Source organism: Trichoplusia ni, chromosome 1 (assembly GCF_003590095.1).
Source record: "Trichoplusia ni isolate ovarian cell line Hi5 chromosome 1, tn1, whole genome shotgun sequence".
Taxonomy (NCBI): domain Eukaryota; kingdom Metazoa; phylum Arthropoda; class Insecta; order Lepidoptera; family Noctuidae; genus Trichoplusia; species Trichoplusia ni.
In genome coordinates this window covers 11,305,809-11,333,503 of record NC_039478.1, presented here as the reverse complement: position 1 = coordinate 11,333,503, position 27,695 = coordinate 11,305,809, and the positions used below count along the sequence as shown (strand labels likewise).

General features: G+C 34.8%; 1 protein-coding gene across 1 annotated transcript in view; it reads left to right on the top strand.

Annotated features, from left to right (window-relative positions):
• LOC113494531 (nucleoredoxin-like) overlaps positions 1 to 27,695 on the top strand; it is a 51,731-nt gene that overhangs the window by 2,312 nt on the left and 21,724 nt on the right. The window contains exons 2-3 of the mRNA XM_026872922.1: positions 25,775 to 26,008; positions 26,441 to 26,550. Coding sequence (XP_026728723.1) covers positions 25,775 to 26,008; positions 26,441 to 26,550 — 344 coding nt within the window. The remainder of the gene's footprint in view (positions 1 to 25,774; positions 26,009 to 26,440; positions 26,551 to 27,695) is intronic.

Sequence of the window (27,695 nt, the reverse complement as noted above, 5' to 3'; positions counted from 1 at the left end):
AATATATTGCTTATGCTTTTGTTATAAATGAAACCTTATGTTTATAATTAAGTTGTCAGATCTTTTGATAACTATACCTACCAAGACTTATAAGACAGCGTTTTTAGGGTTATTTACCCAAAGGAGCAATATTACTAAAGCTCCACTGTCTGTCCGTCTGTCTGTCCGTCACCATTCTGTGTCTCATAAACCTTGATAGCTAGACAGTTGAATTTTTCACAGATAAATCAAATACTGATCGAGGTAAAGCAATGATTATTACGTGTAGGTACAGCGTTCAGAACAGCAAAACTGTCAAAATCAAAATGAAAAGTTTTTATTTCATGTCGGCCGTTTTCCAGGCACTTTCAAAACGTTAAGGTGATGGCTCTAGTTGCACGGTTCCAAAGTGTCACTCTTATGGAGAAGAACTGTATTTTATCATCTTTGCATTGTAATAGATTTTTGACAAGAACAAAACCTCTATCACTAGTTTCTAGTACCTACATTATTACTAAAAAGTTCATCATTCTTATTTTGCCTCACTCTCTATACATTACCACATAATTGAATATAGTGAATGAAGTACGCGCGATGACAGAGTACATCGCTGCGGTAACAGGACACATTGCATCAAACCGAACCGCATGTGTCGGACATATCATAAACTCATACATACATACAAGGCGTACAGGGTGCTCCGAAATTACGTGACATTCAATTCACGATAGAAACAAAACTAAAGAATGTAGTCTACTTTTGGTTAAATACAGGACGAAACTTTTAATGTCTTAAATTCGGTCCTATATCAATATTGATACATGGTGTGTGGATAAACACAGGTGCACTTTGTATGTGGTGTCAAAGCAGGAATAGCTAACTCAATGCCGTCACTCTGTCACCTTTTCTTTGTGATTGACATTTTCAATTTTGATTCTTCCATCTTTGGAAAAGTGCAGGAGTGTGCAACAAAAGATAAAATTATTGTTAAAAAAAATCTCGACAGTAACCTACCAATTATCTCATCAAACAAGACCAAGAACTCTCTTGAGAAATTCATCAATATTCTATTTCAGTGCGTTTTCATTTAAGTCCCCACTCGAGTATATTTGCAGACATTTCATTCCTCCCCATTTTCACCCCTTTCTTTTTAATGACTTAACCATCCTCAACAAAGAACATGTATACATCTATTTTTAATTTTGGCTTTCTATTTTAGAATATCCTACTTCACTACATAGTATAAAACAAAGTCGCTTTTTCTGTCATGTGTCATGTTGTCCCTATGAACGCTTAAATCTTTAAAACTACGCAACGGATTTTGATGCGGTTTTCAACAATAGATAGAGCAATTCTTGAGGAAGGTTTTAGTGTATAATAAGTTTTGTGTAAACTGACAATATTACAACGATATTAGTTAAACATGTCGGAAAAAATTAAGCCATTCGAGAGCTTTCCTCGAGAACGCTGCCAAAACCTTTTGAGTTACAACAAAACTATGTATGGCGGGTTTGTACCTCTTTAATAAATCTACAAAAAAGTCCGCGGTGGTATATGTCTATCTTCCAAGGATAACCCACAATAACCATTTTTATGTGTTTTCTTAATACAGTAAAATTATGGGTTATTTACGAACCTATTTTTAACAATACAGTATTAATCCTTATCCAAATAAATATATTATACATGTAATATAGAACAAAATTGCCTTTTACACTACACCAAAAAAGTGAATAGGTAATGAGTTATCGTAATATTAAAATCTCCGCGCGAGAAATTAAAAATCGATGAAACGTAGCGAAGATATCGTTGGCATCTATATACTAATATACTTATACTAATATATAAAGCTGAAGAGTTTGTTTGTTTGTTTGTTTGAACGCGCTAATTCTCAGGAACTACTGGTTCAAATTGAAAAAATATTTTTGTGTTGAATAGACCATTCATCGAGAGAGGTTTTAGGCTATATATCATCACGCTGCGACCAATAGGAGCGAAGAAATGTCATAACTTATATCTTCTAACCACGCAGACGAAGTCGCGGGCAACAGCTAGTATAATATAAACGCGAAAGTTTTTGTGTATGGATGTAAACACTACTGTACGGACTTAGACGAAACATGAAAACATGATACACGGATAGTTTATAACCCGGAAAAATACATAGGATAGTTTTCATCCTGATTTTATGTTTCCAACAGCTAGTCACTTATCATTTTGCCTTATTACTATCGGAGCTTACGTCACACTTTACAACAGCCTGTATATTTTACATTTGTGACATTAGCCGCTACCGGGCCACGGTCGCGACTTGCATACATATCGCAAATGTAATCGCTATAACGTTACCACTGTTGTATACTAAGTTATGATTTTACACACAATTGTCATCGTTTGATGTCATCCTTTAATTCGTTCACATCCTATTGCTAGAATTGGCGTCGTCTCATATTACATGTTATAAAACTTTGTAGAAGATTTGCCTGTATGTGACGTCATCAAAGAACCATGCAGGAACCTAAATATTAATTGAATTAAAGTCTTAGGCTATCAAAATAATTGCTTTTTATTTCTCTGAACAAACGAAATTACTATGCCAGCGCCAGTAGGGATTGTTAAATAAAGACTCGTTGTAATTGTTTTAATTAAGAAGGAGAATTTATATTACTTTACGTAGGTTATAATTTTGTTAACATAATTCAATTTGTTGCCCGATATGTCATGAATTCTAAAATCTATGCTCTACATTAGAATCTACGACGGCAGATTTTTACGCACTTTTTTCGACACTATATTGTGCCTAAAGGCACACCACGAACATTATCAGAAATTCTCCTAGCTTCAACTTCATACTGATGATGGGATAGAACATCGACACTGGATATAATCCGATAAAGACGATAGCAATGCAACCTACTTCCCACTAATATTATAAATGCGTTTGTATGTATGGTTTATTTCTCTTTCGAGCATAAACTATTGAATCAATTTAGACGAAATTTAGTACACAGATAACTACGATTAAATGAAAATCTTTATTGCGATTTTATATACCCGTGCGATTATTTTTCGATTAGTAGTGAACAGGTCCGCGGGCAACAGCTAGTCAGGCATAAAACAAACCGCCTGACACGACTAAAAACATTTTGAGTAATGTCTCAACTCATTAACGGAATCCGTCTGCAACAGCCGATACTCAAACACCAGTGACTCATTAATCAACGGCCGTCGAATGGGAGTGAGTGAGTGAACGACACTTACATCATTCACTCTTAAGTAAGTTGTCTGTGGTCAGATATTATGTTGTCATTACATTATGTACATGTTCCATTATGGGTTTGTATGCTCAAGATGCAGGTTCGATCCCATTGCAGGCAAAGTACCAATGTAATATTTTTCTTTAAACTTAAGTGAAGTTATATGTAGTTATTAATTACTCTAACACACTACTGATTAATGTAGAAAAAAACATGGTAATGAAACCTGGATTCCAATTATTGGAACATTCCCTACATGGGAATAGGTTTTTGCCCAGCAGTGGGACGTATATGCTGATAATATTTTATTTAAAGAATTGCCTATCAACAATTCGAGACTAAGCACTTTCACTTACATTGTACAGGAGTTACATGTACGTAATATTTCCTCCACGTCTTTCAATATAAACATAATATCCATAATATTTTACGAAATATGAACCATCTGTAAGAAAACCGCTACGTAAACCCCCTCTGTATAGTTAATACCACCTTTTAAAAAGAAAACACAACATCCCAGTTTTAATACGTCCATAAAATTGAAGGAAGTAATACCGCGATATACCGCGATATCTTGAATTAAGACTGTGGAAGGTGTGGAAGCAAGATGGCGCATTACAGGGCGTAGAGCACTCTCTCGTTTGTACATTAGAAAGAGTGTTAGTTTAAGAGGAGGTGGTAGGCCCCCTGCGTAGCGCGGTCTTAGAAAGGTCCTAGGTTCGGAGGGGTGCCGCGCCCCAGTAATTACAAGTCGAGGGTTGTGTCAGTCATGTATCACCCTAAATTACTTTCCACCCTCGCTCGATGCTAACACAGGTGCGTTTTCATACAAACGTCAGTTTTCGCGAGCGTTTTTTATATTTAAGTTTTTTTTTTGTATTTTAAGTGATGAGTTGGGTTTTTGTGACAGCCTTGATGAATTTGTTGTGTGTCTTGTATGTGGTGATTAGATTCATATTATGTGAGTACTTGTTTTGTTACTGGTCGGGTTTTATGGATATGATATTAAAAATCCATAGTGTATGTATTATTTATTCGTCAGACTATATTTTCTAGATTTTTATTTAATATCAACTTATAATATGTAGTTGCAAAGAGAATTTTAAGTCCTTTGTATAGCATCATAATGATAAAGAACAAGGGATCACAACAATACAGGTATTATTTATTTAACCGAGAGAGACTTGGTCCTCTGGGTTAAAGCGAAGTCTTAGCCAAGACTTATCTTTGCTACCTTACTTTTCTTTATAAGTACGTACCTTTGCTATGTATTCAATTTTGTGACATGATAATATATGAAACGTTAATTCAATAAAGATGCCTAGTTGTAAAATTCAACCATAGCCCTCTTTCTATTGAGCGAAAACATTGAAGTTTTTCTATATTCCAATCTATTTGAAACCATAAAAGCTGTGATAGGTAATATATACCACGCGGCGGCGGGATCGAACTCGTGTCGAAGTTCGACTCGCGATTCCGCCGCGTCTGCTCGTGATTAAGGACTCCGGTTGGGTCCGAAACTAGTCGGGCTACCCCGATAAATACGTGTGAGTAAACCGTTACATCATTTAATAATGAATCATTCTCACGACAGTTACTATCAAAATATGTACAACATAAGTATACATTTTTGTAATATATAACGATGATATACTTTTGTCATTGATAGTCACAAATTAGATTTCGCAAATTGTATTCACGCAATCTTAAACACTAGGCCTATAGAGAAAGAAAGAATTAATGGCATTATTTTCCACGAACAAGTCATTCCTATTATCTTCTGTGAATACATGGAAAATTGATGTTATTAAGTATTCGAATTGTTAAAAAAAAAAACAAAACAAAAGCACATTAGTTTCAAGAGAAAGCTTGCTTGGGCCCAATTCTGCTATTTTAAGCATTTTTCAATTGGAAATTGGAAATTCAGTACGGGGCGGACACTCACGGACAAAACAATGAATTCCAATCATTGTGTTGGCAAAATGCTTAACAGAATACGAATAGTTTTAAATGTAATCCAAATGCCATTCATTCTTCGTTTATATATTGCTCATTAAATCTAGGAGCTTTTACAGTAATGAAACTTGGATGTAACTAACGCAGGTTATTTCCGTTCGCCATTACCTTTCGCTATCGATTTGGCTAAGGTTTTGTTTGCTCTACCGAAGGTGAAGTTTAATAATAACGGTTTACGAGTGTAGGAGCAGAGGGCAGGGGTAAGGACTGGCCTTTCTGTAGTAAGTTTTTATGTAGTAGTCAATACTACTTACTTTACGGATTTTTTTGTTTTGTAATGAGCAGAACTGAAGATCCAGGTCAGTGACGTGCCATGAAAGAGTGCTATGTCTAACAGTGGACTGAGACGGGCTGATGAGAATGATGAGCTAATATGAACTAATGACATATTACAATCTCGGCTGCAGGGATAGTCGAGTGTTTCAGGTCACCACACCGAAGCCGAAGCATTTGTGTATCCACGAATGTTTGTTCTGAATCTGGGTGTCTTTGTGCATGTGATTTGTATGTTAGTAAAACCTCCACGACACAAGGATTAAATTACTTATTGCGGGAGTCGTTTATAAAAAAAAATTACAATAATAAAAAAGCACACAATTTTGGTCATATATAAGACTCCAGTTTTTGGAACGACAAACTATATAATTCTGGAACCAAATCAGTCAATTAAAGCATCTGAAAATAATTTTGCCTTTAATGAATTTCTAAAATATTTTGTGCACGTGTTGTAATTTCTGTAAAGACATTAAATCATTTTACTTATAATTAAAATGTCCCACTAACACCCGGTACAAATAAAACAAAACTATTCAAGCCCCTTAGCAAGTTATCCTAATGATTCATTTACACCAAAATTCAATTCAGCTTATGATCAACGGGTAGTGAGGGTACTATCATCATCGCTTAAAGTGAGTCTCTTTCTGTAGAGAAAGCGAGACAGAAAGACAACATGTAGAGCAGCTTCTCCCTTCCACAACTGCACTATTCCTCCTTTACGTGGTGTTGATAGTCCGCCAGGGGTCATCATTTCCACCCTTGCACCCACTGCCCGGGAAATTCCATCGTTAACAGGCAGACCCGACCAAAATCGTTGGATCTAAATACATTGCTTTTATTACTCAGTACTCTATATAGGGGTAAAAGAATTTGGCGCAGTATTCCATGTAATAAAATTCTTGTATGAAATTGCCATGGACCCGAGTTGCCAAATTGAGAGGAATAAATTTTATTAACAAATATGAAATTTTGATAAAGCTAGGAAGGATATAGATGCTTGCTTTTATTGTCAAACAGGAAAGCTTTTGGTTAATTACTCAATTAGCTTTATTGACATTTATAATTACTTTTTCTTTTTACTATGATCGGAAATTGAATGAAAAGTTTTCATTGCTTAGTTAATTCCTTCGCAGGAGAAATGTGTGCGCACACAACCATGTCTTCTGTGTATCTGGAGCAATTTATCTATTTTAAGTATGTATTTAGAAATAAACATAAAAGTCTGTTTTTCCGTCGTCTTGTACTAATAATACAAGCTTTGCACATTTTCACACAAGATGGCGTTGTTAGATGAACATCATAATCCACGCGGGCATAGCGGCGAGAAAAATCTAGTGATGCATAAGCCAATAATCTACTCAATTGCCTTAAGTAAGGGTAGTAAGATTGTTTTCGTTCAGAAATCAATGTTCTCCGTCCAACCGGGAAGCTCGGAGGATAATACAATTACTTATTACATAGCATTAGTGAAATTGGTCGGAGGTTCCGTAAAAAGGTGTTTTTCATTAACATAATGGATGCTATGGATGTTCAGGGTGTCTTGAGAGATGACGTCACTAGTCTTGTTATTAAGGAGATTACGGCTGAGTGAGTACAGCTTTCAGAATGTTTTCTATTTAGTGTCCTTACTATGCATAAATTCGTTGCATATAGTTTTTTTTAATGTAAGTTTCGATACGAAGTTTGGGTATTAAATAGACTGCATATTTGCGTCTGCTTTTATCTAAATACTATACTAAAGAATTGAATGCTTTTCCAGGAGTGTTAAGAAATAGTCGTAGATCACACAAACGTGTGGGTATTTTAAGTCCTGCATTTAGTAACGCTAACTGGCATGCAGCAATGTATTATAACTAAGTTGTTCTAGTCCTACCATCTGATCCTAAAGTAAGACAGTTGCGGACGTATAAGCAGGACGATGCTTTTCAGGGCTTATAGCGCCATCTCGCTTCCACGATTGGAACAGTCTCGCTTTAAGACATGGTAGTCATGTTTGAGGGGCGAGCAGACAGATGTCTCGGCATCTTAAGAGCGTTCATTCATGTGGAACTAATCGCTGCACACGAGAACATAATTCACGAACCTTAAGGTCTATCTTATCGGAGCGAGGTTTAACGATGTAGGAAAAACACGTTATGTATGTCGCTGATATAAGCTTTTGTTGTCTAAGTTATCTATTGGGACATAAGCTTTACAGAAGACAACAATTTATTACGAGTGATATTTTTCCAATATTGAAACTTTTTAAAGGAAATCGGTCTCCAGGAAATTTGTTGTCATTCTTATGAATCTTCAGGGCCAAGAAGATACTCAGAACTGTTTCAACTTGCACATTTCAAATTCGTTATAATAAAATAAAATGATAAAACTTTTAAAGGTTCGCCTTGCAAATCCTGAAAAGAACACAGAATCTGTCCGTCCAAATTGAAGTGAGCAGTAAATTGAAACAATAGGAGTACATCCTGACATTGTTATACCGGCTGAACTTCATACCAAGTTATGCAGACAGCGGAATATTTGAAGGGCCAGGATTGTTATGGGAACCGAGAGCCCGGTACAACTACTTATAGTTAAACTGTTGTAAATGTAGAAAGGAGATGCTGTTCTACACTGTGTAATGCGCCATCTCGCTTTGATAAAGGGAACATTTATTGCTTTGAGAAGTGGATGTAGACCTTCTAACTTCTGACTAATTCTGACTAGTGGTACGGTTTTGACATTAAGAGGACGCCATTGCATATCCTTTTATACTTTGGACAGACAACTCAATAGTATAAATGACTGAAATAATTATCATTGTTTCTTTGTTAAAATTTATTCTTTGTTTTTATATGAAACCATAAGATTTATGATACCATAACACTAAATTACCAGTCCAAATTTGAAACACCCTGCGACTCAAGGATAAAAGTTATATTAGCAAAGCAAACGTTAACAAAGATATTTCAATAAAAAAAAAACAATTTGTGTAGCATTTTATCATTAAAACAGCAACTAACAGACATATATCTAAGGTAGACTTAAACGTCCACATCAATAAAGTAGGTTTACAGCTTATCTGGTTGAGTGTGTGCCAACCCTGGGCATATTTACGATGTTTTGTACTCCGCGTCGTAGCCGCATTGTTCTTGGAACGTTGCTGCAACATGAGTTGCAACACCTGGTTATACTGACCTGGAGAACAATGGGTCAAGTGAGGAAATATTACGAGAATAATAATAGCTCTTCTCTTTAAGTCAGTATTTTAAAACAAGGTCATCATCGTAAGCTTTTACTAGCTATATTGGGGTCGGCTTCCAGTCTAACCGAATGCAGATAAGTACTAGTGTTTACAAAGAGCGAATGCCAATCTGACCTCCGTATGTCATTTTCCTGAGCAACACGATACCCCTTAGTAAATTTGTTTGTCAGACTTTCTAGATTCTAAGAACCCGTAACAACTGTCAAAAAAAATTAAATAGCAACTGGGACCCACAATTTAACCTGCTTTCCGTAACACGGAGGAACTCGTTATGATTTAGATGGTCAGTTGTAGCTTCGCCAAATGCTCCTCCAGTATTTATAAACAACACTTAGTTAATTGACGTTCAAACTATATTTCTGTCTTTACTCTCCATTAGAGCATTACAAACATGATGGCAACTTGATGGCATTTAAAAAGTGTCATTTTGCTCAGTTATTTGGATGGAGCGGTTTGGATCCCTGATAATCAAAATCAAAATCAAAGCTCAATCAATTTGACTTATATAGGTATGTATATCGAAATCGATCTGTCGCTATTATACACCTTAATATAATAAAGAAGATGTAAGTATAACTGTAGTATACAGTTCCTTTAAAATAGCATTCGTCTACAGAAAACTTCAAAATGCAAAATTACAAATTCGTCATACACTAACCTTCCAGAACGATCTCTTCAAGTCCCAAACTACGTCGTATAAAAAGCTTCATACCGAGGTAATCCTAGCTAGTCAGCGAGATATAAACGCGGATGATTACCAAGGGCGCGTCCGACCTGCAATGTTAGCACACTTCAACACAATTTATGCACCCTCAGTTGAATGCACCCAGACTGCCACCAGCCAGTAACTATATTGAAAAGAAGTAACACTTATTTTGTATTCGTCTATCTAAGACTTCTTCTCGTATGGTGACTTCACACAAATGTTATACCTAATTCACATAAAGAACTGTGTGTAATAGATTAGATATTTAAATATTAAAACAATGTTAAACTAAAATTCAATATTAATAGAAATAGAAATTAGAATTTCTTTGCGAGTTCTTTATCAAAGAACTTGTGCACATGCTCGAATGTCCCGAGGGATTCCGAGTCCGGTTCCGAGAGTCCCAAACGGCTCAAAAATATTATTACTGATTCTTCTTAGGCGTTGTCTTGATTACAGAAGATCGTTATTTCCACCGATAAGGTTACTATGTTTTCGTCTTGCTGATGAACAAACCAGTGTCTGAGTTTAAACTGCCGGTAGACTACTGATGGGCAATGGTGATTGGCGTTGTGTGATGAAAACACCCTTGAGAAAGAATACGGGTGCTGGTTTCCCCAATCTAGGTTCGTGTATTGTTTTTAACAAGTGAAAATGGCTTTCTAATACGCCACGAATTGCCAACGGTGCGTTTCCAAAGAACGCAAAGACGTATAGTAAAAACACTAACTTAATTCATAAAAGGAAGTCGTATTAAGTTCAATTTTACAAAAAGGTATAAGGGCACATATGGTTCAGAATACCTTTGATAGCACACGAACTTCAATCAGTAAATGAAGGAGATCCTCGAAAAGATTGCGAGAGCTGGCACTTCTCTAATAAATTGAACGAATGAGGTAAAAGGTAGTCAAAAGGAAACATCGGGAAATTTGGGAAATGTCGTTGGGAGAAGTTTCCAAGCGAGTTTACTATTCATAAATGCACAGGTTTTCATATCTACATAGCTTTTGATATAAATTCCCAGATTTATTTTCGGGTACGTGAATTTATTCAGTTAATCCAAAAAAGGCATTGTAAGTTAATACAAACATATTAATTTAATAGAAAGTCTAAAGCGCCTGCTTTACAATCGCTGACTAGCCACTATCTGGCAGATAAATTGAAAACAAACATTCTTTGTATGGAAAAATCTGTCTAGTAATTTAACGGCATTTAAATATAATCAAATTTGAATTGTCAACATCCCTATACATTCCTTAACACCGAAACATTAATAGGCGGTATACCAAAAACGCCTGTATAACCATTGTGTCCGTACACAAGCAAGACCACTGCTAACGGCAAAACCTTCACTTTTAAAGTAGGATAGCACTCTACACGTGGTATGCGCTATCTCGCTCGTATTACAGCTGTATTACTCTAAGCGGTGACTGGTCCCCAGGGCTGTGTTCGCTATGTACACATGTCCACAAAGAGCGGGAATCACTATCGTATTGTTCCCGGGGGTTTTATCTCGAAGCCCGGGGCTATCTGGCGTCCTGGCTGTATAGATATCATACGAAATTATGCTTTTTACTTTTTGAAGTAACTCTGTTGGGAACGCTCGGATTTTATTTTTAAATACTTGTTATTTGAGTCTTAACTATTTATTTTAGTATGTAGGATTGTTAGTTATAATATAATGGACTTTTTCATATTGTTCTGGATTTATGCAGCGTGGAGTTTAAATAAATGAAATATAGAGTACGAAAATAAATATAGACATTAGACGCGACCATAGCACTTTTGGAAAAACAACATCGCAACTAAAATCTAAATAATCAATTTAGTTCGTTCTACCGCAGTCGGGTAAAAATAGCTCTATTTCAATATTCATTCGAGTTTTAAAAGCCTTTCGTTTCCAGAAGCCAAAGTTTTTATAACTTCGCCCACAAAGTTTGAGAACACAGGTTTGTTTATAAGCCCTATGTTCAAAGGCACAGTACATATATAACTAGTGACGTATTGTTTTGACAGCATTGTCTGTCTACTGCACTCTCCTCAGGGCTACCAACTGAAATATTGTTTAATTTTTTTGTAGTGGTTTAGATTGAAACCTCTTTTGAATTTAAATTTTAAGGATAAAGCGATTATTACGAACGGAGATCGACAGATTTAGGAAAAGTATTAAAATACACTTCTTAATACTTATTATTTATTATATTTATATATCGGTAGAGATTTTTAATTTAATAAATTGTGCGAAGAAAGAATTTAAATTTACAAAATTTGATTTAGGAAGACGGAATTGAACTTCAATGTATCATTCAATAAATAACAGGGCCCCAATTCTGCTATTTACAATGGCCGATGAATTAATGAAATTTGACTTAAAATGACAATTTTTGTATTCTCTTAAGCATTTTTCTACACAATAATTGTAAATTCAGTATGGGACGGTACACTCAAGTTCAATACAATTAACTTCCAATTATTGTTTTTTTCAAAATGCTTAAGAGAATAGGAATAATTTCAAATCTAATCCGATTGTCAGTCATTAATCGGCCATTGTAAAATAGCAGAATTGGGGCCCTGTTCAATTGTTACATATCTACTACTTGGATACTAAATACTTAAAACAAATGTTTTACTTGAGAAAGTGTTGAAGTCAAGTAATTAGCCTGGTTTTAAACGAATGCCGAAGAAGATAAGGAATGTCATTATTTGAACCATGACACATGCTGTAACTACCCATAGTACTCAGAGATAGCGGTTCAAGTATTCAAAAGTCCTCGTTGAATTTATAATAACTGAAACGTACTATTTAAAAAAAATTGTAAATACCAAATAGTTTCGTACAAATAGGTAAAAATACTTATTAAAAGAAAATTGTTATCCTTCAAATTTAGCACTGTACTAATGGTTGATTCAATTCAATTTCAATGTTGATATGTTCTTGTGGCGACCACCGGTATTGTCTATACACATTTCAACTGTCTAGCTATCACGGTTCATGAGGTACCGACTGGTGACAGAGGGCCAGAAAGCGGACCCTTATACCTTTTTCGGACGGAACCAGGAAATCGAGGACCTATTTTCGAAGATTTCGTAAATAAAGTTACAAGTATTTTCACCACGTAGAGACTTGATACACGTACCTTTGACGTTTTCCATATTTACGTCAATATAGTTTTTTACATAACTTACCATATTTGATCAAAGGGAGAAAGCTGGTAAATATATTTTCCGCGGTAACAAAACTTTATAGCAAAATGGTAACCATAATGCTTTTTAGGGCTGTCATCATGTTAAAACACTATTTACCAGGAACACCAAATTTTTTATAATTTCGTACAAAGTGGGGAAACAGCGGAGCCTCAGTGATAGCGTCCGCCCTATTACTATGACCTATTTGTATCTATGATATATTTGTAGGAACTCTATATATAGTACTAACGAAAATCTAAAGAAGAAATCAAACTGATCCCACGTAAAAAAAGAATCAAACCGACAATTAATCTGACTTTCGAAAAAAATCTCTCAAAAATCATTGCATTATTTTTCAACTGGGTGACAGCCCTAGCTCACTATGATATCAGTCTGCAACACGGCTCTCCTCGTGAAAGAGAATTGGATATTTCATTTTCATGAAAACTTAACGCACCCGGCGTTACCTAGGTAGGTACATATAGGTATTGTAATCTTTAGACCTACATTTGATGTTATCAAAATTATTTTCAATTGTTTATGAGTTATTCAGAGTTGCCTTACTACCGGGTATCACAGTCCTTATCCTATAGTGAGTTAAAATATGTCATGAGATAAATGGGATAACAAATCTTTTTCTTAATTCAGAAAAGTATGTAGGAAATTCGATTTTCAGTAATTTATCATGCAAATTGTTACCGTGTTAGAATGTTATTCGGACTTGTAGTACACACAAATATTGAAGTTTCTTTTTTAAGAAACGATTACAAAAGAAAATAACTTATGTCACGGACGGTTTAATCAATCAAGACACCCAGACATGAAAAAGGCGTTCGTGGATCACACAAATGCTTCTCCTACACTAGGATTGAACCCACGATACTTCGCTCACTGTGGGTTTGGTGTGGTGACCTATCACTCAGGAATCCATCCGGTCTTTGCTGTTCTTTATTTTATAGAATCAAAACGGATTTATATCTCTCTATCTATGAAAATTGTCAGTATAGGACTGAATCGCCAAATAATTAAAGAGTAGTTAACATAAAGCAACGCGACGTGAATTAGGTACACGCCGTTTGGTCTCCACCCCCAGACACCAAGACCATCTGTACAAACCGCACAGTAAAGAGTTGAACAATATTGTGATAATGACGTCACGGATATGCAAATGTCTTCCAATTGAGAGGCAATTAACGGACGTCCTACGACCACTCATTTGAGTGATTGTGATCGGGTGCACTATTGCTCTTTTTTATGACTTTAATAAATAACTGGTGAAGAGAAGAAAACGGAGAGTGTAAAACAAGATTAATGGCTGATTATTGAAATACAAGTCTTAAATTACCGGCAACTGTCAATTCAAAAGTCTTTTGTTTCAAGTAGGCTTTCCTTCTCTTTCCTTTTTTTAACATTTAAAAACGCCTCGAATTAAATAGCATTCATGGACTACAAACGCTTGTTGTATGCCGTGATCGAAACCGCGATCGGTGGACTTGGCGTCGTGATCTCAACCATTCGGCTATCATTGCAGTCTCGCGTTTGCATGCTCCCTTAGAGTTACAGATTACTTGTAGCAATGTAAATTGCTACATGCATAAGAGCTGGCTGTCACAAATCTGTCTCTCACGCTATGTGAGAGAATCAACGCAATCATGCATGATTGTCGTGCAAACGAGAAAGTTTTAATTATGAGAGATCATTTTGTCAAACAATTAAATGTCTTTATAATTAAAGCACACACTAGTCTATATCTCATAAAAAACGTATGAGAAATAACTAATACGGGAATAATAATTTAAATTTACTTCATTTTTATTTGTTGATACTTAATCACCGCTCTTATGATATTCAACTTATTTTTATTTAATAATAAAAACAATTGATTTCATTCATAAGAGAAATTCTGATTTAAACAGTATTTATATAAAAATTTATAAAAAATAGAAAACCAAAGGCCTGTCATAAGTCAATTTCGTTGTTAAATATATTGAAAATTAATTGAAGACAACATAAAGACACGCAAAGATTGCACATCAATCCAATTTCAGTTCTTATTATTCTCCGTCCGAATAAACGGGTAAAAACAGACACGTCGATTAAAAAGAAATCCACCATTTTATCAGTACAATACGCTGATAGCTACATAAATAAATTCGGGCTAACAAATCGGGCGCACGTTGCATTTTTGAACAATCGCGAGTTCAGTCCCCTCGCCAAAACCTACCCATTGTTGTCAAACCCCGGTCATTTTGTCCGGGATCATAATATGGAAGGTAAAAGATACGTTCAGCAAATTTCAAAAGCCTTATATTATGAGCAAAACGTTGGTAATCTATGTTGTTATTTGGATACAAGTCTTATGGGAATCTAATGTGTTTTTGCAGGTATTCGAAGGACAGATGATTGTGGAATGCATATTTCCTAAAAGTTGTTAGCAACACAATTAACACTTAAACAATTGTATATCTGATATAATGTTTTTTTTTTACTTGCTTGGTTTATATTTTTAGCCTACTCAGTCCCACGGCTGAGCAACGGCCTCCCTGAAATCTGTCCACGATCCTCATTCTGGCTCAATTAAAACCAGCTTACTATAGCCTAAAGTCAAATTAAAACACTTTCTATTAACTCGTGTTCAAAACTCACTTAATTCTAAATAATTATACCTCCCTACAATTGACAAACACACATAAAATTCCTTTACACTAGCTAACAGTGACACAATCGCGTATTGTTCGCAATCGTTACACTTTCGAACAATCAACATTGCGGGCTTATCAGATGGCTAGCGGGGCGTCGAACCCGCGCGTTATGGGTTCCAAACACGACAGGTTCACTGAACCACAGGGGAATGTCTAATCGATACACACCCTCTCCGTTTGAAATACAAACTGTGTATATTTAACCTTCATTACGCGTTATCTTTGCTCAAGTTTCGAGTAATTTAATGTATGTTTGTGAATTTTGCAATATCTCGTATGCGGAGTCTACGGAACCAATTTTGATGATATCTAGTATGTAATATAATTGTGATTAGAGATTTACCTACACATATATTGGTTAAGGTTATCATGTTACTACTCCTCCCCGGAACTAAATGTCAAAAATAAAATGACAGCAGGTGAAGGTCGTCAGGATATGGCGTCGGAAAATATTGTTTTTTACAAAACGAGTTTTATCTGCATAAAACACTATATTTGATTATTCTATAAACGAATAAAGATTAATAGATATATTTTCTATGTATCAGGAATCAAAAAACAAATAAAAACCGAAAAAGTATGTATATTCTACTAGTTGGAAGTTTTTAAACCCATCCTGTGAGTTTGATTACAAGAAATATACAAATATTGAAACCAAATATTGAGAACAAGGGCCTATGCTATCTAATTACGTAAACAATTAGATGAAAGACGTTGAGATGTTTATAATAAAACCACATAAACATTGACGTGGCAAAGCATTGAAACAACTAGTGATGTTCCATCACTTTTTGAAACTTTATCGATAATTGGTCTTTTTGTAAGGTATTTAGTATTTGTAAATAAAAATACAATATAATTAAAAAAAGTATATTTATTTACGATGAAACATGTAAAATAAAAGAAAAAATAAATAAATGCAAAAACATGAAGGCATTTTTATTGACAATTTATAATTAAGTTGTTCAGATGTGTACAAAATACAATAATTCGTCTTTGCTGTTATGGAGAAGGGCGATGAAGTCTTGAGGAGCCTCGTAACTTGGACGCCAAGCTGACATTCTGTAAAACAAAACGGAGAAAATCATACCTTTCGACACACTTATCTATTCGAAACATTTTATTACTATAAGTAATTAAAAAAATATAACAACATACAATCATCACTAACAAATAAAAATAAATACTATATTACTATAATACGAAAACGTAAATTATTATGAGTAGGTAATAAATAAAAATAATTAATAATAGATAATAAATTAAAATAAAATAATTAATTAAAATTTTTCAAACTCATTACAATATATAATCATAACTATCGATAAAAAATACTATCTATTCAAAACGTAATATTATCATAAGTAATAAAAATAATTAATTAAAATTATATTAAAGCATTACAATTTTCAATCGACACTATCGATTAAAAAAAAAATATCGTACATTTATCGACACACTTCATTCCCTAAGAAAAAAATAAAAAAAAATAAACAAAAAAAAATTCACTCGGATTTAGACTTTATAACTAACGGGATAAAGACGAAAATCGACGGGCTGAACATTTGTCAACAAACCGCCATTTTTATATATTTTTTTTATAAATAACAACAAATTTAAGCTTACTATTATTTTACAAAAAATGGATAAATACATTAATAAATCGCCGTGAAACCTTGCACAAATTACTTAATAGCATATAAATAATGCATTTTACTGTATTTACTAAACAAAATCACAATAAATCACTCGGAATTCCTAAACATTCTAACGGATTTTATCTGGCTTTATCTAATTGTTATAACAATGTATTTCTTACAACTAATTACCTAAATAGCATAATTATAAACAAAATAATCACATTAGTAAGAAAAAACAGCACTAACCTCAGACAAATTTGTGAAATCCGCAAAAAACAACACTGCACCACACTGCGCAACGGCCCGCGCAAATGACAAATGTCTTGATCAAATTTTAAATAATGGCGCGTAGATTACGTTTCGTTTTTGGTTCACTACATAGAAAATGTCACTAACGACACATGTCACTCAACTTCTTTATACAAAAGTAGTTTGTAAACAGTGATTTCAAGTGTTAAAGTCGAGTGGACAGGTGCGGTGCCCGGGCACCGCGCGGGGCTATAGGGAAAAGTCGCGTTATGTCAAACGCGGTGCCCGGGCACCGCGCGGGGCTTTATGGATTAAATTACTTGCTATAATGGAAGATTAAAAAAGACGTACAATCGATTTCAGATAAAAGTACTGAGCCAAACTTAGTGACATTTTTATGGGACCAAAATGACAGCTATCTAGCTAAAAAAGATTAAAAAAAACTGTTCTTTCATTGAGTAGTTCTGAGGTAACAAACATAAAACGAATTGAAACTTTCTTCTATTCCAAATTAGACAAGTTGTATTGGTAAACAATGTAAAAAAAACAATTTTCAGTGACAGTGTTCTTTTATTGCTTAGCGCTAGGTTAACATTTAATATACTTATAACTCAGTAAATATATAAACACAACACCTACGTTTTTATTGTGAAACTAGGCGTTATTTTCCCAAAAGGCAAACCTCCAGAACACATTGCTATAGGCACTATTTTCCCCGTTTATCGTTCACAACGGCTTCGCAGGCTATTACTCACAGAAACCTCTTAAAGTCACCCAAACAATTTAATATATTGCTCACATCTGTAGACGACAGATCGCAAACATTGTGTACACAGACATTACGGTTCATGACGAACAAATAACTAGGAAGACCATTTATACTTATTTAGAGGTTAGTTTTTAATTGAGATGTTGAGGAAACTTTTTAATTAAGAACTGTTATAAAGAAAAGTAGGTTTAATAGTTAATGATGACTTTTTGTTGTAAAAACATTTAAAATATGACGTCATTTCTCTTGGAGGAACCCTGAAACCCTATAGAAATGTCATTTAAAAGGGAGCAAGACGCTACTCGTGTAGCCGGCGTTGTAGGCTGTCGTCTAGCGAAGGGCCCTTCAAAGCCCTTCAGTGCGGCCCTGGAGCACTTTCTGCAGACATTTACACTGCTTTCAACCGCTACACCCGATTTAAACACGCTTTTTATACAGTGTAAGGCGCCATATTGCAACCGCCATCTTGCCAATCTTAAATGTGCGTGCTCAAGTTTGAAAGTTTGAATTCTTTTGAGTTTTTAATTTTTTTTTGCTATACATTTTAAGAGGAAAGGTTTTCTTGTCATTAAAAAGCAGGTTGCATGTTAGTTTTTTGGTACCGTCAAGCATGCTATCGAGAAAAAACTTCATTCAATTTAGCTCTTCATCAAGATGCTCAAAAACATTTACAGGAAGAAATACAAATAACCCAAAAACTCGTAATCCTCTTCCTAATTATTCCTCAACATACTTCAAATGCGTAACATCTTGAGGGTCACCCCTCACCATTTCATCAGCAGTCTACCGTGTAAAATACAAAGTTCCTCAGAAGCCAGGGTTGTCATTCAGTGGGGTGGGTAGCGAAGCGTGACTCTTGCCCAGACTGATCCACTCGGCCGAAGTATCCTCGATCCCAGTCGTTTTGTTACCGAATCACTTAATTAGGGTTTAGAGCTAGTGATGTCGTTGACCTTTCGTGGAAATGGTTTAAAGGTTTTTTTTTATCGGAATAATGTATGGTGAGTTTGGATTCCTAATGGACTTTCCGTTGAGAAACTTATGTTAAACTGTTACATGATTTAATCTGGTTATGAACATGACATATTTTAACTTACCCTATGTCTCATTATTTTTAGGTCCTGGTTTTCAGTCAAAAGCATGAAGTTATTATATGAGAATATTCTTTATGGTACATCATGGAATTACCATGGTTATTTTAGTAAGTAATCCAGAAATTTTGGATCAATTGGATTTTAAAATTTACTTAGCTCTAACTATGGTTAGTCCTAAATTTTCAACTCAGCAATGATTGTACATTTGACAATAGCAGGACATACTTCAAAATTCCTTTTACATTTATAACCTTTTTATAAATTTTTGATAAGCTAAACTCGATCACTATCTCCGTCAAGACACGGCCCTATCTGTAGCCCTCTCTGAAATAATCTCTTTGACACGGCACTTTTCCATTTTTCCACTTGACCGAGAGTGACTTGGGGCCGATCTTAAACCACTCAAGTGAAGACTATCGTGGCTCTGCAGTGCCCGGAAAGTGTATTACAGCAGAACATTACCTTCCAAAAATGTTTGTTTTGGATAAATGGTTAAACACTAGGACTGCTATGGATAGGCATTTATTGATAGAAATATATGTACGTTTACCTAAATATTGGCTGACTTATTAAATTACTTATTTTTCTCGAATTTTCCTTTGGTTCCAATTGTTATGATTGAATTGTGTTATTCACTATAAGAACAACCATCTACAAATAGGTCTAAGTAATAATATAAATATGTATTTGTATTAAAATACAGCCGAAAGAGCTTCCAAAAAAACAACCTAACTTTTGATAACCATCTAAAATTTTAAACAAAAACCATCCCAAAAGAAATTCCCATAGTTTTTAGTATTTTCAGCGTTCACAAATATAAGTTCTTTTGTATTGTACGCTTGGGAACTCAATTTGGTTCCCAAGGGTCCAAGTTTACTTGCCAACAATAAGATTTGAGATAGAACGGGTCGAGCTGCTTACGTGAGCTGAAATCTAAACAGATATTATGTCGAAGATATTGCATTATATTGTATGGAATGGAACTTCGACTTGAGCGTAAAATGGAACAAGAAAGCTTTTGCATCGATGGGAAATTATCTTGTAACAGCGTCGTTTTATACAGAAAATTAAAATGAAAGGAACTACTCTAGAATTTAATTTGCATAAATAAGTACTTAATAAACTAAAACTTTTTCATTAATTACCTACATTAGCTCTCCTCCTATCCCCTTTATTCTCAAACTAAACTATTTTTCGTAGTTCAATCCAACGTGTTGCCATTTCTTAACGTTTTTCCTCACCTACGCTCAACCTTTATCACTTTTTATCAATCTTTATTCTTCGACACAAGTGTTACTTCCTCGTGCGAACAAACGTACCTAAATCCAATATTAAAGGAAGCCACGGAGATCTCCGTAAACCAATTACCGGGAAGTATAAAAAGAAAATGTACGCTAATAAATTGTGCTATTCCTCAAGCCATGTTTATTAACATAAAAGAAATCACTCAATGAAATCACTCAATTCACGATACAATGATATTATTATTTAAGATAACATAACCTCAATTAACTCAAATTAATGACACACAACACATCGGTTTCCCGCCAAACCAACCGTCATTTTAGTCCACGACGTATTCAGGCAAAGGCACCGTGTCTACAGCCATAGTTCATTAATCTGGAATATGTCAAATGACGAAGGCTCGAGGCTTTTAGTGTGATTGGCTCCTGCCCGTATTGTTCACGTCAATGGATCCTCCGGCGTTATGCGTGTTTTGAAAACCAGTGTTTTGTGTAGGAAGGGAGTGTGAAGTAATGTAATGGCTGAATGTGGAATAATAGCGTTTCCTTTGCGTGTTGGAGTAGTAAAGCGTCCATTAGCCTGGTACAAACTTGTCTTACGTAAACTTGCTGGTTTTTTTTGCGTATTTATTTTTTTTTTCAATTAATACTTTCAACATAATCAAAGCTTATCTATTTTACGTTTTATAGATAGATATTTTCATTATTAAAATACTGATCTTAAAGCTAACTAAACCATAAACAACAACTCAAGCAACTCTACATGAAAACAAACATTAAACTAACATGTTATTTTGCATATTTTTACAAGATATTTAGATGATTGCACAAAATGCAACGTCTCAGGGGATTCAAAACTGCTGAATACCTCGCATGCGTGGCTACAATCTTCGCAACAGCTATGAGCATAAAATGGCGGGAAACATTCTGCCTGACGCAGATATTTTCTTTGGGAGATGAACGCTTGACGAAGCATACCGACAACATATTATTATGAAGTCATGTAAAAAGATTTTTTAAGGAAATAGGAAAATATAAAAAGACGAACAGGAAGGGTTACGACTTTGGCGGAATATGACACCTATACGTATACCAGTCCAGAGAAATCTTGTGTTGGTTTTGATATTCTATTGTGCTTTACATTTATTTAAAGCATAGTAAAAACTACGCTTCAATGACTACCATTGCATTACCATAACGTGTAAGTCAAAAATTAGAAAGAAGGCAATTAATAAAAAGCTGTGAAATCCTATTTGTATAATTTTGATTTTTGCGTTGGTGTGCGAATAAGAAATCGATTGATCCTAATTACATAACCCTCAGTGTCACATTCCAACTCGCACTTGACAGGGTTTCAGTCTTAATCTGCAGTTTCAGTAAAAAGTTCATTGTACTTCAAAAATATGAAACTACTTAATACAAGGTAGACTTTAGACGTAGAGATTGGCTGAATATTTCCAATTTGTACACACACTGGGCCGAAATATCTAACAAAATACTGTATAAAAAAGTAAAAATACCTATATGTTATAAACATATCCTCTTGCCTTTTGCGTGTAGCTTTAACACAGCTTTAGTTGATTCCTGGCTAAAAAGACAAAAAATATTATCTTAAAAGTTAAAGTCGGGCTACCGGAAACCCTCGTGAATACACCGTTATTCAATAAATAAAACTAAAATGTTTCTGTCTAACCAAATTTACTAAATCAAAAAAGCCTTTACACGTAAGCACTGAATAAACAAATCATTTACACAAATACATTAAATATTAAAATACCTACTAGCTTCTCATAGAACACATTTCCGAAACAAACGGTAATAATATTGCTCCATTACGGAGCTGCGGAAACTTCGTATATTTATTGTAGCGGCGAAGTGCCGGAAATGTTACAAAATGTTTTACTTCCCCACAAAAATATTGAAAGCTTCAAGCGAGAGCTTAATGCTGTAATAAACACATAAATACGTTTATTTTTCATTTAATATTACTTTCGTGAGTTGTTGGTGTTAAAATTGTTTATTTAACAACGTTTTTTTAGACATACAGCACGGAGAATACAACTCACGAAGTCAGGTAACAATATGAACATAGTTCCAAATTTTTGTTGGTACCGGAATTGAAGCAAAATGATCAAATTAGTAAAATATTAGTAAGCGCTGACAATAAAACGCAATGCAACTGCATAAACTTGAAAACGGATTTAAAAATAATTTATTATAATGTCAGAACTTTTTAAAACCGCTATTACATAAATAAAAAGTACATTTTAAAATAAAAAATCAAGGATGGACGTCCAAAATAAAGCTAACAGTCGGATCACGTAGCATGAGCGGAGAAGTTTCAATCCAAAATCAGATTGGACCCAATCGATGTCACTGTAGGTCATAATAATATTATATGTTCCTTACGACCAGTCACCATCGTAACAATCCAATTTCTAGTAGTAGCAAGTGTTGAAAATGTAATGAGATGTCTTTGTCTGCGAGGAGTATTGATTTTTCATATTTTTCTGAAACAGGCAAAAGTTGTGAGTTCGCCCTTTTCTGAATGTCCATGTCACTAATTGGGACTGAATAAGATACTTAACAAATATAGGTACCGATTATGATGCATTTAGCTTTTTTTATATCAGTGCGTTTTCAAAGACCAGAAAGCGTAAGCAAATTAAAAAATCATCTGATCTCAAGGAGTTTGACACATACATCTTATTGAGAAAAAAGGTGAAAACTTTCAGAATCAATACAAGTCAAAAAAACCAGCAAACAAACAATATAACAGCCGTAGGTCAGTAACTCAAAAGGCCTGGTTCCCGTCACTGGTCGCTTGGCATAACGCGCGCCTTCCTGTGCCTGCTATATTTAGACGACTAATTATTAACAAGGTGTGTTTTGTTTATGGTGCAGTGAGATGTGTGGTCGATTCGTGTTTACAATATGGACAATGTTTCACAGATTGACTTAATATATTTTACAACATTCAATTCACATCCATGCCTAAAATAAACTCTTGAAGAATCTCACAGTTTTACGCGGGATTCTTCTCACTGCTGCTGGCACAAATTAAGAGGCTATCCGAAAACAAAAGAAAAAAAACAATACAAACGAAAAATCCTAAAATTATTGCCGTCAGTCACCAAAATACAAACCGTATAAATTTTCTATGTATGAATGTTCCCTAAAAGAATAATATCGACAAGTTGCTTAAAGTTTTTCTTTGACCTTTCTACATATGTGTACATATATTGTTACGAATACAATATTAATACTTTTTCGATAACTCGCTTAGGTCTCAGAAAGCGTATTGGAGACATGAGACATTATAATTATTGTTTTAATTTTTTGCTTTTGTCATCATTATATAATTTTGTATAAGAATTGTTTATATCTTTCTGTGTCAAGCGTACATTCAAATCGCCTCATTATGAATCTTCATTCGCCCAAATTCGTCAATTAAAAAGTTTGTGTGACTTAAAAAATCGCCACTTGAGCACGTCCAATGATCATCTTCAACAAATTCCCAAATATAATTACTTAACTACGAAAATGTATAATATCAAAACATTAATTCACTCAGAATAATTTGTTCGGTTGTTTCCTCTTGAATCAATTCAATTAATTCGTATTTATTCAGTGAGATCAAAAATGTAAGTCAAATCAAGGAAAATTTCATCAAACATAGCTATTATTCATTTAACAAATATAAGTCCTGAATCTAACATTTTCTTTACATTGATATTTTAATTTAAAAATTGACTGACAAAGCTCACGCAAATCCCACAGGGACGGTTCACAATTTAGCTAATTATACTAGCTACCTTTTGTAGACTTATTAAATTAAATATTCATGAACTAGAACTAGACTATACACGCTAAGAGTTAGTCTGATAAAAGTTTGCTAAACTTTGAAATATAGTCCTCCGTCCATTATTATCTATGGATGGAGGACATTTTATTTCAATATTCTAATAATTTTAGGATAGATAACAGTGGTTACCAATCAGATAAAACAACAACAGAATCCCAATTCCCAACCAATCACTCAAAACACAAAACGTGTTCCTCAACATCCGAACTTCACCCTAAAATGAAATACGTTACGCACAATACGTTTGTATAAAAGGAACTTATTTCTTTTTGAAAAGAATCACAAGTTTACCGGTAAGCCTGTTCTGCCCTTAGTTCCGAAGTTTTCAGAAGTACAGAACTCGTATACAAATGTAAATGATTTATATTCTTACCCCGTCGCCGCCTGGGCGAACGTGCCGAGAATATCCTAGATATATATTAATTTCGTATCGAAGTATTAGGTAACTTAAATAAGGGATATATTGGATTTATTTCCGCTCGTGATTTTTATTTTATTGAGGTATAGAATCGTGCTTGAATACCTTGATTTTGAAGTTCGGAGTAATGAGGTTTAAACTGGAGGCATACTATTAAGGTCCTATAGATTTACGTGGCATGACTGTTCATGCTCAATTCATGAGTTGATGTAGGTACGGATACGGTTTTTTTTCTAATTAAATAGCAAACTGTCGCAGCAACCTAGAGTTTCTTGCGGAGCACTAAGAGTCACTAGATTGGTTATTTGATGTTTCGAAAGTGTCTCTTAAGGCAGAATGGAAATGAAAGCATTTAGATCGTGAAGATATCTGGAACCCTGCTTACCACTATAGGAGAATACCATGTACATGTACACAAGAAGAGGCAATTGCCACGCTTACTTACTATTTACTTGCATACTTTGCTGTAAAAATTATGAAAGATGTTTGTATCGTTGCTACACCAGCCGTACCTAGTCTCAAAAATTTGAACTGCCAATAGAACTCAAGTAAAAATCAGCAGTAACTCCAATTCTTTGCGGGAAAATCAGAACAAACTCATTCAAGCCCTGATTGTAATCAATTGGATTGATTAGAGCCATTATCCGGATAGATTATTCCATTACACGGTACATGGTGCGCGGCCATCGGTACTGAATCATTGAGTGGGTACACATTCAGGATTACCAGGACTGTTAATCGAAAAATAGAAAATAGATGGCTACTGGCTAGTTTGAGCGGCTGAGCTAACATAATGAAAGAATGTGAATGAAGTCCGTTTCTAACTGAAATGCGATAGGTTTCCCTGTAAACCAGAAAATTAGTCGGTCACCTATGTATAATATTTTAGCTATTAGGTAACTATTTTTTTTTATTTTATTATTATTTCTGAATCGTGATTTTTCAGTCCTAAAGGCTGCTCAATTGTCAGACAAGACAGATAGACATCACAGAAAATGACGCCAAAATTGTTCCATTGCATAAAACATTTGTGTAATTTTCTGTTTAAAATAATATTTCTAGACGTGTTTTAAGTGTTTCAACTTTCTAACTGAAAATTAAGTAATTCTAAAACCACAATTTCTGCTTACAGCGCCGCCTCACCCAAAAATTCAGCATAGCTGTTGGTGTTCCTACCCTGGTGATCCGGGGCCGGCATGTCCGGGACGCGCTGCTGGACGATCCCCTAGGTGACCGGTTCCCCTGGCCACCGCCCCCCCTGGCTGAGGTGCTGAGGGGGGTACAGCTGCAGGGTGACGGGGAGAGTCGGCTGTATGAGGAGCTGCCAGCTGATGCCGTCAGGGTGTTCTACTTTGCTGCTCATTGGGTAAGAGAACAATTTGGATACATGCTATATTTCTAATTATCGTGTGATCCCCATCATGGTACCTTAGGGATCACTCAGTAATAGTCTCATTTCGTTTCTGTCTTATTTTGCCGCCCATAGCTCAGTGAAGAAGTCGAAGTGTGCGATCAGCTTGATAAACTGCATTGATTGCTTCAATAAGTATTTACGAGTATTTTTAAGAGTAGAAGTGTTATTGTAGAGTTTCAAACGTCTGATTTTCTATTTAACAGTATTTTCCCGATCAACTTATTTTGAAAAATCACCAAAAGCTAAGCACAACTTGTTGAGCTTCTGGCTCTGGTTGACGTTTCCATTTAAGTTTTCATACCATAAGAAAACATAATTAAGAAGGATTATCTTCGTAAACTTATAAACAAAAGGGATTTTCCTAATTATTCTTTTCATCCACAGTGTCCACCGTGCCGGTCGTTCTCTCCGAGTCTGTGCGCGGCGCTGTCAGCTGTGCGCAAGCGCCGCACCAAATATGCTAACACACAACTTATACTGGTGTCAAGCGACAGGTAAGGAACATACTGACTTATACAAGAACAAATAAATACCTACTTAGCTAAGTGACTAAAGATAAAGATGTGTTTTGTCTCTATATTTCTTTTAAAAGTGACAAAGAGTTGACACCAAAGAGCATTTATGGAAAATATCTTTCCTTATAGCGATTTGATGTTTTAACGTAAGCCAAAATAACGTGCTGACCGTTCTGTGCCTGAAAATACATTTATTATTCCTCAAAACAGCATATTGTTAGCTGAAAACAATTTCACCTACTTTCACACAATTCCGATTACAAAAATACCATTTCAAGCTACCGTAGCACAAATTCGTCAGATCTAAACAATTAAGACAAACACAGTCTATGTCAAACATCTGTCGGTCTGTCCCGGTGTTCCAGTGTATTGTTTATAAGCAGTCGCGGCGCCGTCTGACAATTAACACGCCTTACGCGCAGACAGACCCGCTGACTAATTAACTGACTACCAGATTAGAGATTACAAGTGAATCGGCTGGGTTTCTACCTTAGGAATGAAAAGCTCGAAATTAGCATTTAAGTAAATGAAAACTTTAGATTGTATCCGATTCAATATTACAATACTGTTTTTGCAGTTGTTTTAAGTGAAAATTTTCATCAAACTTAGGTGATAGGGAAATCGACTGGTTTGTGACGTAACTACCAAGCAAAATTTATACGTAAAAGGGGCGTCTCGCATAATTTACCTCCGCTCTATTTTTTTTAATTTATGTAAGCGAGACCGAAGACAAAATACGCTTCGAATATAATTCATTAAACTGCCTCGCGAAAATTGAAAAAAGAATGGTTTAGCCTTATTACACATTCGTATGTTTTTCCAAGTACGTAAATATTATTGCCTTCTACATTAGACTTTTTATACCATTAAAACTCGAACAATATAAAGAAATATTCCAAAATAAAATAAAAACAATTATTACAAAAGGAGGTAATTTCTCATTTAAATGAATGACTTATGTACTTTCCAGAAGTTGAACAAGTTTCCGTAAAATATGGCAGATTCGTACAATGTTTCTTTCTTTTATCGTTTTTCACTCGCGGCAACGGAATCAAAGGAAAATTTCTTTAACAGATTGCAATACTTTAATTAAATTATGTTAATTTGTTCCGTTTAGGAATGAA